This window comes from Haemorhous mexicanus, chromosome 27 (assembly GCF_027477595.1).
Source record: "Haemorhous mexicanus isolate bHaeMex1 chromosome 27, bHaeMex1.pri, whole genome shotgun sequence".
Classification (NCBI taxonomy): domain Eukaryota; kingdom Metazoa; phylum Chordata; class Aves; order Passeriformes; family Fringillidae; genus Haemorhous; species Haemorhous mexicanus.
In genome coordinates this window covers 6,407,885-6,423,462 of record NC_082367.1, presented here as the reverse complement: position 1 = coordinate 6,423,462, position 15,578 = coordinate 6,407,885, and the positions used below count along the sequence as shown (strand labels likewise).

At 55.2% G+C, this 15,578-nt stretch overlaps 1 protein-coding gene across 3 annotated transcripts in view; it reads right to left on the bottom strand.

Moving 5' to 3' along the window:
- Positions 1–10,406, bottom strand: part of ARID1A (AT-rich interaction domain 1A) — a 55,163-nt gene extending 44,757 nt beyond the window's left edge. For all 3 annotated transcript variants that reach the window (XM_059868761.1, XM_059868763.1, XM_059868762.1), the window contains exon 1: positions 9,042–10,406. In XM_059868761.1, the coding sequence (XP_059724744.1) occupies positions 9,042–10,133 (1,092 nt within the window). In that variant the 5' untranslated portion in view covers positions 10,134–10,406. The remainder of the gene's footprint in view (positions 1–9,041) is intronic.
- Positions 10,407–15,578: the final 5,172 nt, after the last annotated feature.

The following is a 15,578-nucleotide window of genomic DNA, read 5'->3' as shown; positions in this document are numbered from 1 at the left end:
AGGGTGGCAGAGCCCTGGAACAGCTGCCCAGGGAGGGCTGGAGTCCCCCTCTGTGGGGACATCCCAACCCACCTGGCCGTGTCCCTGTGCCACCTGCTCCAGGTGACCCTGCCTGGGCAGGGCTTGGCCTGGGACATCTCCAGAGGTCGCTCCCAATCTGTGATCCTGTGAGAACTGTTCAAGGTGGAACCCCATGCCCAGAGAGAAATTCTGATCCAGCAGTGAGGGCATTAACCTGGATTCTGAGCTATTGTTTAGAGCACCCCTCTGCCACCTGCAGGGTGCAGAGCCAGGGAGAGGCTTCCAAAACATGGAAAACTTCTCCTTCAAGCCTCACTGGTCTGCCACAATAACCTGAAAGACCCTGACATACTTTGATACTTAAATGTCTCCTCTCAAAACACTGTCCAATTATTCACATATAATTTTTTTAAAAATTAATGTTCAACTGTGCTGTATGCAGCAGCTGCCCCAGGACCTTCCCAGGGGATCCAAAGCACTGCTATCACCACAAGTGCCCCACACAACAGTAAGTAAATGAGTTTGGGGTTTTTTATAATAAAAAATACCCCCCCACAGCCATGCAGTGCGAGGGGCAGGCCTGCAGGACTCCCCAGAACAGAGACAACACGTGCAGCCAGGGCACATAAAGGCAGCTTCTGGAACACATGATCACACTCAGAACCTGGCCTTGGATGGGAAGCCTTCTCCTTGATTAGCCATGCAAACCCCAAAGTCAAAGATAGTTAAAACTTGATTTTCTTTTCTCTTTAAATTAATTCCAGCACCTCCACCATTTCGCTGGATCTCTTGCACAGAGGGAAGAACTCTTGTTGAAAGCCTTTCACAAGGAGCAGGGCTGAGGGGAGATCACCTCTAGCCTGGCACTGGTTTAATTATTTACACAGAGTTAATGAGTACCAGACTCTCCTCCTAAACTCGCACAGGGTGCATAGTCCTACAGTCATTTGGACTTTAAATCCACCCTTGGTTATGAAGTACAAAACTGCAAACAGGCCTCCAGGAAGGATCCCAGAGAGAGCAGTGAGCCCAGGACCTGGCAGAGTTCAGGTGGCAAAGCAGGACAGTCCCCTGGAAGCAAAGGGAGACATTCTGCAACAGCAGAGAGTTTCTCTCAAGGAAACAGGGGAGAGGCACAAAGCCCCAGGTTTGAGAGCAGGTTACTGTGTGTGCATTACTGCTCTCCACACCTGGAGAGCCAGGACAAGAGACACTCAATGAACCTGATTCGAGCTGGGGAATTTTCCCTGATGTCCAACAAGCAGCACAGCACTGAGACACGGGGGCAGCTCACTGTCTGTGCTCAGGTGTGGCTGGTCCTGCTCTGGAGGGGGACGGGGGCCTGGTGACGTCCCCAATTCACCTCCAGACCTCAGCTCAGCCAGGGGAACATCCTCACCAAACAGAGAGCACAGGCAAGGAGCCCAGGCAGCAGAGCCCACAGTGCAGGCTCTCCCCTCCAGAACGATCCAGCCCAGGGCTGACACCCAAACCAGCATGGCCATTTCCAGAGCAGCTCCCTCCCTGCCCTGGGCCTCGTGTGCTCGCTGCTGGAGCCCCTGTCCTGGCCATGCTGAGCCCCTGCCCCAGCAGAGCCATTCCCAGAGCCTGGAGGTGCAGCTGGGGCTGGGCCCAGGGTTTCAAACATTCCTGCTGGCTGCTCACAGGCAGGGTGCCAGCACCTGCTGACATCAGAAGGGAAATGGTAATTTTCAGGGTTTCTCTTAGTCAAACCTGAATGAAATTTCACAAGTGAGTGGAGGGGAGGAAAGTACTTCTTTAACCCATTCATCCTCCCCGGGTGGGAAACTCCAGAGCCCTCCCAGCTTCAAGAATTTCTCTTAGAGAAGAGTCACAGAATCTCTAAGGGTGGAAAGCTGTAAGTGGCAGAAGGTCAGAGCCACCTTTGGCCTCAGCCTCCTCCCAGCCACATCCAAGATGTGCCCATCACATCCCACCACAACAAAGCCACCTCTGGTCCCCTCTGGCTCCCCACATGGCCAGGCACCCACAAATCCAGGACAAGGAGTAGGCTCTGCTCCTCCAGCTGCATCAGGGGTCCCAAAAACCACTGCCCATGTCTAACCCAGAGCTTCTTGGACCAATTTAGGCTTAATGTTAATCATCCAGGAGAGAGAGAAAGTTACTTAAGTTAAAAAAAAAATAGAGAAAAAGAAAGAAAGTTAATAGCAATTTAATTTGTCCTTGAAAGTGTTTCAATTACCAGAGCTGGCTTAAGGAAATAATGACATGCTGGTTATCACATGAAATGCCAATAACTGTAATGGAGCAGCAGTTTTTTTGGAGTTATTTACACAAACTGATTTTTCATGGAAATTTCATAGGAATTAAGACATAAACACTATATCCACTCTCTCATAAAGATATTTCTTTACCCTATTAACAGAATTAACCAGTCCCCCTATTTGAGCCTATACGCTTTTGTCCCTTTTTCTTCCCAGAAAAAAATATAAAGAACATTATTAGAAATTAGACTCCAGCCACATTTTACTCTTAACACCTCAAGCAAAAAGAAATACTTGCTGAGGAATTCTGAGGCTGCTTTTATTAACTTTACCTGTCATTATGCAGCATCCTTTATGTTTCACTACAGAGAACTCATGCCCACGTTGTGTAAATACTCACTGAGCTGTCACTTAAAACTCAGAAACACTCCAGAAAGACACTGTGGCAAACCTGGAAATGCTCTCCTTGATGTGGTGCAAGAGCCCTCAGAAATGCTCCAGCTGCAGGACGGAGCTGCTGGCTCCCAGCAGCGGAGCTCAGGCGCAGGGAAGAGCCAGGGAGGGAACCCCAGGGTGGGGTTCCCACCCTCAGCCGTGTGCTAATACATGATTAATCCACGTCTGACTGGGACAGGGAATGGTCAAACACCTACAGGAGCCGAGTCCTGGCAGCAGCAGCTCCTCCTGTGCTGCTTTGAGCACAGGGCTCATCAAAGGGTCCCAGTGTGCTCAGCTAACGCCAGGGAGGGAGGCTGGGGTCACACTCACAGCTCAGCATGACACTCCGAGGATTCACATTCCCCTCCCCACCCTTCCCAGCCCTGGAGCCTCAGCCCTTCCCAAAGTTCCCACAGCAGCAGCTCAGCTGCTGAGGAACAGTCACGGAGGGAATTCAGACCCCACGTCCCAGCCCTGCTTCACAGGGAGGGACAAAAGGCTGCCTGAAACCCAGCAGAACTTCAGAACCAAAGAACCCTAAAGAAACCCAGCTCCTGCAGAACTTCAGACCCAAACAAGCCCAGCTCCTGCAGAACTTCAGACCCAAACAAACCCAGCTCCTGCAGAACTTCAGACCCAAAACAAACTCAGCTCCTGCAGAACTTCAGACCCAAAGAACCAAAAGCAGCATCTCCAGAAGCAGAGAGGATGTTGAATTTGGGATTGGAGTTTTCCTGGACACGACTGATGGGTGGGCACAGCGTGGTCCTCCTGAGCCCCCCAAAGGACACGTGCTTTAATCTCCAGGTGAGGAACTCCCCTGCTTTCCCAGGAACACCAAAAGGGCAGCAGAGCTGCTCTGGTGCCACCCAGGAGCTGGCGGGCAGGAGGGACCGGACACAGCCCCAGCAGCTCTGTTCCAATGTGCCAAAAACAGCTTTTTTCTTCCCATCCCACTTGTCATTCACTTCCAGCTGGAGATTTATGGCTCTGGCTAACAGACATCCAGTCCAGTTTTCCCACTGCCCGTGCATAAATTAAAGACTGAACTTTTTGCAGCCAGCACACAACAGAAAAAACTTTTGTAGCACTTCTAAAAAACACTTTTTCCCAGCAGGAAGGTATCTTTCCTTTCTCTCCCACCAGAACAAAAGGGGAAATGTTGTTTCCCACCCTTGCTGATGGTTTAAGGACCATTCCAGAGGGAAAAAGCAAGTGGCTAAATATTGACAAGCTTATCTTTTCCATCTCCCCAACCAGGTTTGCTGCCTTCAGTTTCTGTTTTGCTGCTCCTTGAGAGCTTCCAGCACTCCTAGCAGGAATTGGGCAATGGCATTGCTGATGAGCTTCTCCCCAGAGCAATCCATCACACAGGAGCTGCAATTCAAAGAAGAGATCAGGCTCACCAGCCAGAGAATTTTAAATACAGAGTAGGAACTGGAAAGGGCATTTTCTCCTCTAATATTTTAATTACCCAGAGCACAGATGCCGAGGGTGAAAGCTGGATTTCCACTTGGTGGTGTTCCTTTGAAAAGAGCAAGGGAGAAAAGAGGTGGAAAAGTCGTGTATGAGGTAACAGATAAAACCAACAGCTGCACTATTAAGCCTAATTTTAGACATTATTTTCTCTCTGAAGGAAAGCTGCTGGGATTTTTAGCACAGCCCTCATGGAACGTGTGATACGTCTGTAACACAGGAAGCACTGACCAGTTCTCAAATGAGACAACAGAAAAATCCCAAAGCATTATGAATACACCGAGCTTATGAGAACAGTCAGGCACAGCTTTGTAACAGAACATTTGACTGTCCTGCCTCTCCTCAGCCCAGTTTCTAATATTATTTAAGACTGGGGAAGATGTTCTGCCTGCTTGTTAAGGGAAAACAGGAAGTTTTCCTGATTCCAGAAACAGGAAACAGAAGTTGTAGCAGGTAAAAGGAATAAAACTGGGCAGTTCCAGGAAACCACTAAGTATTCTACCCCCCAAAAAAAAGGCCTGAAAGTCAAACACAAAACCTTCCAGAAAACAAATTTCTGTCTTGCAACCAACAACATCCTTACAAGAGACACACCACAGGGGGAAACCCTCCCCTAGCCCAGATAATAAACAAGGATTCACAGGGCAGCTCAATTAAACTTCATAAAAAGCAGTAGGAAAGCCTTGCTAACCCCATTTCACCACAACACTCAAGTGGTTTGTCCTGGGTTTCCCAGTAAACTGGTGGTGATAAGGGCAGGGAAAAATAAAAGCTCCAGCTGAGAGTGAGGATTGAATTTTACTGTCCTGAATCCCACACACATCCTGCCTGGAAACACTGGACACCTCCAAGCTGGGCATCAGGGAGATGCTACTGCAGAAAATGAGTGATTTTAAGAGAATCAGACAACTCCTGGTTGACTTCAGGCTGTTTAAAAAAGATAAAGCAGCAAAAACTCCAGTGTCCACACCAGGATTAACAAGATTTTATCAAAAAAAAAAAAAAAAAAAAATCAAAGCAGCACAATTTTCCTGCTTTTTCTCAAACAGCCAAGCCCTAAAATCACTCATTCAGAGAAAGGAGATGCAGCACTCCCCTTCTTGTTGGAAAGCTCCAGTGCACAGCACACAACTCCAGGGCTCCTGACATTACAATGCAAAGCAAGGAAAAACCACGAGCCAAGAGGAGCCAGGTCCCAATTTCCCATTCCAAGACATCGCAGCTCACTGGCAGCACAGTGCCTTTTGGTGCCAATTTAGTTTAAAAACCATATTTCCAACAACGTTTTTCATGCCTCACTCACTACTAAAGTCGGAATCAAAGTCAACAAAAAATAGCTCTTGTATGGCAACAGGCCCAAAAGCTTTTTTTTAAATTAACATAAGATTTTTAAACTGCTTTCACTGAACTTATAACAGAGGCCTTGAGATGCCGGGGCACCTATGGGGAGGTTATCCAAGATGTCAATGTTTAATGTGATCCAAAGGGTTCTCCCATTACAGGAGACACTTCGTTGTAGCCAAAGCCTGAGAAATGCCCATCTATTAAAGGCAGGGAAGTGCTTTCTCTCAAGCAGCTTCCTTTCAATCCCAAGACCCTGGGAAAACTGGCGCATTACTAAGAGCTGCTACATGCTCTGAGGGGAAGCAGTGGAAAAAAATCCATGGGAGAGCTGGAAAAATTGAAAACCAGGACCCATGGCCTGGCTTCTTCCAAGTCATTCCCACAGCAAACCCCGGATTTCTCATCCCACAGACCACAGATCAGCCATGCTGATCTCCTGATCCTGCTCTGTGCTCCCCAGCTGGAAAGATCACCTGGAAAAACACCGAGTCCCCAAAACCACGGCGCATCCTTGTGTTCCCTGGCTGTGGGTGAAGTGTCCATCAAGGTTACACACAGGAGCCACCCCTGTGCAACCCTGGTGTGACCACACACCCCTCTCACTGCAGGCAACATTCCACCCCAACAACTTTCACAGAAAATTACTGGGCCTTTCCTGATGAGCAAAGTGACAAAATCCTCCTGATGGCATCTCTCAGAATTCCTAAAGAGCACCTAAGGAGGGATTAAAGGCACCACCCTGCTCCTCACCCCAAAGTGCTCTGTGCCCCAGCACTCCCAGGTGTGCTCTTCCCACATCCTCCTCCCCAGCCTGCCTGGAGATGTTCCTGGGAGGCTTCTGGCAGGCGAGCTGCCCTCTGCTCTGCTCCGCCAGAGGTTCTCAGAGTTGGGTGGGAAGCACCCACTCTGCTCAGAGCTGTGCAAGACAAAGAGAGACACAAAGCTTTAAATTCTCCTAATCCAGGGAGTTTAGGAGTACGCAGCACAGGAGGCTGTAATTCAGGGCTGGAGTCTTATTATTATTAATCGACCTTTTGTGGGCAGCACAGATGACACGTGGAAGCTTTTTTCTTTAGATACCTCTGCTCTTCTCTTTTTCCAGCAGAAAAAGAGGAATTGTCAGTTTAAGACCAATAATCCTGGGAATGAAAAGGACTGGGGGGGAAAGTTATTTGGTTTTTGAGGTGAGGGAGTTGCTGGTTAACCTTCTATATCCACTATTTGTCCTTCCTTAAGCCCAACTAATTCTAAAAACAACTATTCATTAATAATTCCAGTTTATGGGACTACTTACTCAGGTATTCCTAATGCACTGTGTCAGCAGCTCGTGGAATTAAGTGAAATTCATTTGCCAAGACAAAAAAAGCTTCTTTTACAAATTTGTACCAGAACGCTGACAGAAGTGAACTGCAGGAAAACACCTGAGAAGTTGAACCTGACTCCGTATTTTGGTACACGTTTTATCTAAATTGAGATTTCTCAGGATTTACAAAGTAAGCACTTTGTCCATCCATGGAACACATGGCCACATTCCCGAGTAGCTGACACCTTCCCTGAGGATGCTCCAACCCTCACTGCCAGCCAGCACTGGAGGTTTGATAGCCCCAGCGGAGCAGATCTGCTGTCTGGGACAGCACCACCTGAAAGAAAAGCCAATCCACTCACTCCAGGTGCTGCAGCAGAGGGTGCCTTTGGTAACCAAGGGACAAACAACTGAGCAGTTTTCACATCAGTGCAGGAGAAGTCCTGAGCAAGAAGGGCAGCTCTGGAGGCTGCAGGTCACCCTAGGTGGTACCAAATATCTCCGACCCTGGCCTGAAATCGGAGCAAAGCACAGAGAATGGAAAGGGAAGTTTAGTCCTGCACGAGGCCACCACAGGCCTTGGAGACACGAGTCTGAGCACAGAAAGGAACCTGCTTTTAATCGAGGCTGTCAGATGAAGATACCAGCACCTCTTTTCCCCATATCTAAAATGTCTGATGCTGTACTGCCTTCTCCTCTGCACGCTTCCTGGCCATTCCTATTCAAGCAAAGAGGGAATTGTACACATCCAACAATAAAGATAGTCCTCAGGCTTGCTCTTCCTAGTTCCACTCCTCAGAAGAGTCGTGACACTGCTGAGCCTGACCACAACCAGCACCTGAAGTCTCTAGGAAGCGCCTGTATTTATGGGGGGGAAGGAGACAGATCAGTTCTCATTCAAAATAAGTCAAAATGTGCCCTAAGACACAGAGCTAGAGACTCCTGCCCTGTATCACAGTTCTGCTAAATGTAAATTGATAATTCTTGGTAACCGACCAATTTCAGCGTTTTGGCCACAAGTTTGGTTCTGACTGTTTGGTTGTTTGAGGATTTTTTTTTCCTTCTTTAGGCTGTAACACACCCCAGAAGCCCCCACATGCTCCCATTTAATAAAGAACCCAAACAGCCCCAGTTCTGAAAAGGGCCAGAACCAGGCAGGAACAAACGCATCCTCAGATCCATCAAAGAAATCATTTATACCAAGGGGAAAGTCACATAACCAAAATAAACAGCAAGCCCATTGTGCGGAGCAGCCCTGCCACCGTTCCGACAACACAGACTCTATTCCAGGCTGAATCCAACATCACAGGGAAAATAAACCCAAGGTACAAACAACGTGCCCTCGCCTCCCGTTCCGTCCGGGGCACGGGGCAGAGGGATGCGGGGCTCAAGGTCACGCCGGGGGATGCGGAGAGGGGCGCGGGGCTGCCCCGTCCCGGGGCTGGCGGAGGAGGCGAGTGTGGAAGTTTATGAGCTCATCAGGATGGTTGTACCATTACATCAGAGGCAATTATAAATGGCCAAGAGCAGGGGATGGGGAGCCAATCAGATCACAGATGGGATGTCAACCTAAGACCAACTGTCTCCTGGCTTTGACAGAAGGATTTTACCTCCATAATTCAAATCCCAAACCCAAGCGATCCGCACTCGCTGCTCCCATCGCCCAGCTCCCCGCCAGCGCTCCCGCCCCGGCCCGCGGCCCCTCCGCCCGCCCTGCGGCCCCCGCGGCCCCGCCGGCCCCTCGCGGCCCTGCCCGCCCCGCCGGACCCCGCCGCGGGCCGCGGGACCCCCCCGGGGCGGCGCCGGGGGTCGCGGGGCCGCGGGAAGGCGGCGGCGCTGCCGGGGCCACGCGTTGTCCCGGGCGCGCCCTTCGCCGCCCCGGCCCCCCGCGCCCGGCCCCGCCGGGCCCTCGCCGCCCGCCCCGACCCGCGGGCCCCCGGCAGAGCCCCCCGGGGCGGCGGGGAGCCCGGCGGCGGCGGCCCGGGAGCCCCGCACAAAGGCCGGGGAGGAGGAGGAAGGGAAGGCGGCGAGGCAGCCATTTTAGAGCGAGCGAGCAGCACAGACAATGGCAGCGCCCGGCAGCGCCGGCCCGGCGGGGGGAACCCGCGGGAGAGCCGCCGCCGCCACCCCGAGCCCCCCGAGCCCCGCGCCCCTCGCCCGGCCCCGTGCCCGGACCCCCCCCCCCGGCCCGTCCCGCGCGGCCCGGCCGGTACCTGCTGGCTCCTGCCGAGGCTCTGTCCCCCGCCGCCGCTGCTCCCGGGGCTCATGGGCGCGTGGTGGCTCCTCGGCGGGGCCCCGCCGGCCGCTGCCCAGCCCTGGCCGCTGCCCCCGCCGTACTGCGAGACCATGTCGGCGGCGCCCTTGGCGGCGGCCGCCCCGTCCTGCGGCCCGGCGCTATAGTCGCCCCCGGGGTACCCCTGGTAGGCGCGGGCGGAGCTGGGGGAGGTGAGGAGCTGGTTGAGGGTGGGGGTGGCCGTGGGCTGCGGGGTGGTGCCCCCTCCTCCCGCGCCGCCGGCGGCCGAGGGACCCATGACCCCGAAGCGCTGCTGCTGCTGCTGGAAGGCGGCGGCGGCGGCGGCGGCCGCGGGGGACTTGGCGGCCGGCGGCGCGGAGCCCCGGGGGGAGCTCAGGGCGTAGGCCTGGGGGGGAGGCGGGTAGGAGCCGGCGCTGCGCCCGGCCGCGTAGTAGGAGTTGTACTGGTGGTTGGGGAAGCCGTGCTCGGCCCCGGCGCCGTGCGAGTTCTGCGGAGGGGGCGGCCCCGCGGGGGCTCCCGCCGGCCCCGGGTAGTTCTGCTCCAGGCCCCCGCTCTGCAGCGCTGCCATGCCAGGGCTTTGTTGTCCGCCATGTTGGTGGAAGGCAGCGGCGGCGCCCCGGCCGTAGGGCTGCCCGAAGCCGTAGGCTGGCGGGGGCAAGGCGGCCGGGTGGGAAGGGGGCGGCTGCTGCTGCGGCGGCGGCTGCGGCGCCCCCACCCCGTCGCTGCCGCCGCCGCCGCCGCCACCGGGCGGCTCCGGGAGGTTATTGTTCAGGGTGGCGGCGGCGGCGGGCCTGGGGCCCGGGTTCCCGTTCGAGCTCTTCAGGTCGGACTCGGCCCCTGCGCCCCCTCCGTTGCTCTCGGCCCCGTCCTGCAGCTCCTTCCCCGACGGGCCCTCGCTCTCCGCCTGCTTCTCGCCGCGCTCCGCCGCCGCCGCCTCACCCCCCGCCTCCTCCGGGGGACAATCCCGCTGCTGCGCCTCCGCTTTCTTCAGCTCGGATGGAGCCGGGGCGCCCAGGCTGCTGGCGGCGGCGGGGGCGACCTGAGCAGCCATGATCCCCCCCCTCCCCGCCCGGCCACCCCCCCGGACCGGTCCCCCCGAGCTGCTCCCTGCCTGGCCGGCCGGCGTGAGGCCTCGCTGCTCTGCTCTCCCCGCTCAGGCGGCGGCGGGCGGCTCTTCAGGGCAGCGGGGGCTCATTCCCCCCCGGCCTGCTCGGCGAGGCGGGGAGGGCTCCGCTGGGCTGGGCTTCCCGGGGCCTGGCCCCGCTGTACCTCCTCGGTTGCAGCCGGCGGAGAAAGGGGAGGAGGAGGGAGTGGGGGGGAAGGAGGAGGAAAGGGGGGGTGGGGGGGGACCCGGGACGGGGCTCCCGGTGCGGGAGAGGCGGGAGGGAGGGAGGGGGGACACGGCGAGCGGGCGGGCGCCGTCCCCGGAGCGGGGCCGAGCGGCGGCGGGGCCGGGCTGGGCGAGCTCCGACTCTGCTCGGCCGAGCGGGCTCAGTCCGACACGAGGCTCAGCGCTGCCATTTTACCCAGCGCCGCGGCCGCCTGCCAAACCCGGAGCGGAGCGCAGCCCGGCCCGGAGCGGAGCCTCCCCCCCGTCACAAAGGAGGAGCGGGCCGGCCCCGGCCGCCGCCGGCGCGGAGCTGCCGCCCGCAAAACCCGCGGCGGATCGGCGGAGCCGGGGGCCGGGGGGCAGCGCTCCCCCGCCGCGGCCGGAGCCGCCCGGGGCGATCCCCGGGGGCAGCGGGCGATGTCCCGCGGCCGGAGCGCTCCCGGGGCGTGCTGGCCGCTCGGCGGCCGCCGGCCCCGGGGTTTCTGCCCGTGGGTTACCGAAGCGCCTCTTCTTTGTCCCTAGAAATTCCATTTAGAATTAAGCCCTCTGCGAACTGTTAGCGGTTGTCATTTCCTCTCCGCTTGGCCGTGTCCCTCTGGAAAAGGCGTTGGCGGCGCGCCAGGGCTGTGACTGCACGCGCGGACAATCCAAGAAAGTCCGGCTCCCCGCTCCTGCCAAGGCGAGGGCGGTGGGCACGGAACCAGGAATTCCCAGATCCAAAACCACCTGAGCGCATCTAGACACAACACTTTGGGCAGCGGGACAGGATGCGCTGGCAGTCAGAGCCCAGCGCCGTGCTGGAGCTCCCCGGCTGTCAAGAGGTGAACTGGGAACTGGGCCATGCTCTTCTGCAACCCTTTCAGACCCAGATTCCCACCTCCTCCTCCATCCCCAGGCCTTGGCAGAGCGGGAAGAGGGAGGAGAGCACTGTACCTGGAGTTCCATCCGGGACATAGCCTGGCCTGTGCCAGCGGGGTCCGAACCTGCCTGCTTAACTTCAGGTGGTGCAGGGCTGCAGCAGGGCACGGGAGGGACAAAAAGATGAGTTATTTGGGATATAAACACCAAGTTCTTAGAAATCAGGACATGGATGTCTGGTAAAAATGGCTGGCATGGTGTGGGTTAGGCCTGGGTCCCATGTACCAGTGTTCCTCTGGAATATGGAAATATTTAAGTGAAGTTGAAGTAAATACAACTTTAGGATGAGAGAAAACATCAGAAAACAGTAGGTGGGGAGCCAAAAGAGACTCTGAGGTCTGAGGCTGCCATTTTAGAACATCACCACAGAACAGATATGTGGCAGAAGTGATCCCTGTGCAGGGACAACAAACAGGGCTTGGCCCCAGCCCAGCACCCAGCAGGACACACCACAGGGAATCCCTCTGGGAGGGAGCAAACGCGAGTCCGGCGCAGGAGGAGAAGCCTTGGGCAGCAGGACTGGGTCCCTGCCAGCACCGTGTGCCTGCTGGGGATCAGGTGAATGTGTCAGTGTCTACTGACAGCAACTCAGCCCTCACAGCCGCTATAAAACTTATAATATGAAATATTTATCATCTAGAGTGCAGCTGGCGGAACAAAGGGGTTATTCCAAAGCTGGAAAGTGGGAGGAGAGGTGGGATATGGTGATAAATAGCGAAATTCTAAGTGTTTTCCAGAGCAAGAAACTGTCCCTCAGGCTCCAAACAAAGCACCTTTGCCATTTCTCAGCCTGCACAGTTGACTGTGCAATATGGAGCAGAGTCCATCCAGCAATTTGGCTGGTCAGCCTTTCTCCTCAGCTGCAAATAAACTGTTAGGAAAAAATAGGTAATAAATGATGATATTGGTATTGTGATAGTAGTCAAGGCCTTCACAAGAGTCGGAGCCCCAGAACAATGCTGAAATCTCACATGGGAGGCCCTGTGGCTTTAGTGAGATGTGTGTGGACCACAGAGAAGGAAAAACACCAAGATATTCTTCTTCAGAAGAGTTTGGAAACTGTGGAATGTGCTAGAATGAAAATTGATCTACATCCTCTTATTAGAAGAGTTATTTGATGAAATCCTGGGTTCTGGAAAGACAAAGGAGAAGAGGGGGAAAACTCCTTCAGTATCAGGCTGGGCTCTGAGAAGTGAAGCCCAGTGTTCTGTTAATGTCCATGGTGCCCCACAGCACCAAAACACCATTCCTTGAGTGTTTCATTGGCAGTAAACTTCAAAAAGCAGAACTGGAGAGAATTCTGCCATTTTATCCCAGAACCATCTCAAGCCCCCGCCTCCCCAGCCCCAAAGATAGGTCTGCTTCAGGGAGCAAAGCCCCACCATCTCACTGAGCATCCCCAAAAGTTTAACCACTTCACTCCAGGAGCCTGGGAAGCAGCTCGGGTGCATCCAGGCAAAGATGCCGAGCTCACACCTCTCTACCTGAGTCCATCTTTTGGAACCCCCTCCAAGGAGCACTATGTCAGACTCTGAAACCCGGTGTTGATAGTAATGTGAAAAGCAGCCTGGATTCCCCAGCCACCCACACAATGAGGAGACACTCACTTTACCAAATGTTTGTGAAAGCTGCAGCAGATTTTGGAATACGCCTCATCAATGAGGCCCTGGCACTTTACTCAATACTGAGGCATTCAGTGAATTCCCAGCCACGAGGACTGGGAAGCAGATGACAGCACGGTTCTTAACAACATTGCCACCTAAGAGCTGAAAATCCTCCCGCCGTCCCGGGATGTCCGCGGGGCCATCCACAGGACCGGGAGCGACTTTTCCCTGCGGCACATCCTCACTTTTGCCAGCCGGAGCCAGCCCTGCTCGGCAGTGCTCTCTTCCCCGTGTCCCCGAGAGCCGAGCACGCCTCGCTCAGCCCGGCCCGGCTCCTGGCTCTCAGATAGGCTGGGAACCAGCGCTCACATGGCACTGCAGGCCACCGCCACCGCGCTGGCTCCTCCTGACTGGAAGTCTCCTTCATGAAGGTGGCCGTGCCATTTAACCCAGCACTAAGGCAGTTTAGGAAACCTGGTCTAGATTAGAGTACTAGAAACAGGAGTAGTGTCTCCCCCCTCCACGAAAAAAAAAATAAAACGGGCTCTGCCAACTGTGTGATGGCAAATATGGACTGAATCGTTGACATGGAAACCGGACTAAAGTCAGCGCTGCCTCGGCTCAGCTCGCACACACAAGTTATCATTATCCAGCCTTTCCCTGGCTACAAACACGGACTGGATCCGGCTGCCGGAGCCGGCTGCAGCTCCCGGCCGAGATAAAGTCTGAAGGAGCGAGCAGGGTAGAGCGAGGGGAGCTGGGCAGGAATGGATGGAGCTGTGTGGGGAAGGATGCTCTTCCCCCGCACCGGGCGTGCGGGGATGCGCACGTTGGACCCGAGAACAAGAGACCCATCTATTATAATCCATGGGGCACCCTGCAAAAGATGGAACGGAGCCGGGAGGGTTATTGGCTGTACCTCAGCTTCTCTTACAGGCTTTTCGCTAAAGAAAATCACATTTCCTTTCAATGTGTTTTTATTTGCCCAGCCTATTCCTTGCAGTGTTTGTTGTATCTGGGTTAAGCACTCTCCTTGTGGCTCCATCACCACTAAGACTGATATTATTTGAATTATTTGTTTGCTGGGCATCGTGCGAGACAACGCTCTCTTATCCACTTGAACATAATGCTAAAATATTGTATAATCTCGCTTTCTGGGGAGACACAATGGCTCTGCGCTGTGAGTGCCAGGCGAAGGTAACTCTGTCCCTTTGCTGAATGCAGCAGCTCAAAGGCAGGCGTGGATTTTCCAGGGGTTTTGCTGCTTCCCACGCCAGATTCCCCCGGGCAGGGAGCGAGCCCCGGCTCGGCCGCCCCGCGAGAGCCCGCTGGTGACATCTGACAGCGATCTGCGAAACTTTGGATGCATTTTAAGGCAGGAAAGTGGACTCGGCCTGACTCGAGGAAATGCATTATTTTAGCAGCACTGGCGAGGACGAGGAAAAAGCGAAGCGGAGTTTGCGGAGGGGAAGGGACGCGGCAGCGCAGCCCCCGCGCATCCTGCGCGACCCCCGCGGGCCGGGGGCAGTCGGGGCTGGAGCCCCGCGTGTCCCGCGGCCCCGGCCCGCACCGAGCCACCCCAGCGGGGAGAAAAGTGAGACAGCGCAAGTTTTGGGGGCACATGTGTGCGGACTGGGGGGTGAGCGAGGACAGCAGCGCTCACCCCGCAGTGAAAGTAAGGGTGGGGGTGGAATTCAGTAATTCCAGGGAAAACTGGGGGATATCGGGAAGGGCAGGAAAACAATGGTGACGTGCAGGGAAAGACGAAGCCAACCCCGTTTATTCTGTGTAGCCGGGGGTGCACCCCGGCTGCCCTCGGACAGCAGCGCTCCGGTGCGCTGCTCGGGGAAGGAAGAGTAAATCTACTGGAAAAAAAAAAAAAAAAAAGGGCAAAAAAGAAAATCAAAACGCGGACCGGAGTTTGCAAAAACCCCTGCACTGGATCCGGAGCCAACCTTCTGTTTTCCCTGAATCCCACCAGATTTGGGAGCTCTCGGGTGGGTTGGCAGAGAGACCGCTTTCTGCTGCGAGCCCCACTGTGAAGAGTTAAAAAAAGGGGGGGGGAAAGGCTTTTAAATCTGCAAAAGGAGAAAGATCTGAACTCTGGGCCTGGATTTTCCCACTGAAGGAAAACTTATTGTGTTCCAAATCCTTGGGACCTGGCGATGCCGTGCGGGAGGGGTCTGCAGCAGGTTCTCCTGTCTGGAAAAAGCTGTCCCTCGGCCTTTCCCCACCTCGGTGCCTCTTTTCAGTGGGGTGTAAAAAACACATCCCCTCCCGTAAAAATCTACCCTCCTAAAGTGTATTTTTAGAGAAGTTTGAGTTCAGGCGTCACGACTGGGGAGGGGGGTGCTGCGGGAGAGGCAGGCACTGAGAAAGAAGGTTTTTTTCCCCCTTTTCATCAAGCTCTCGCACTGCCATTTTCCCGAGGCAGGGAGGGAGCGAGGGAGGGAGAGCGGAGCGACAGACAGCGCTGGCGAGGAAGTTTCTCACGGCAACTGCGGGCTGGATCGGGAACGGAGCCTTTTGTTCCCGGCAAGTTCAGCAGGAGAGAGAGTTGGAGCCTGCTGGAGAGAAAAACCAGCGGAGAAATAAAATGGAGGGAAGTAGGAAGAGAGGAGAGAGAGCTGGTGCTGGGCTGAGA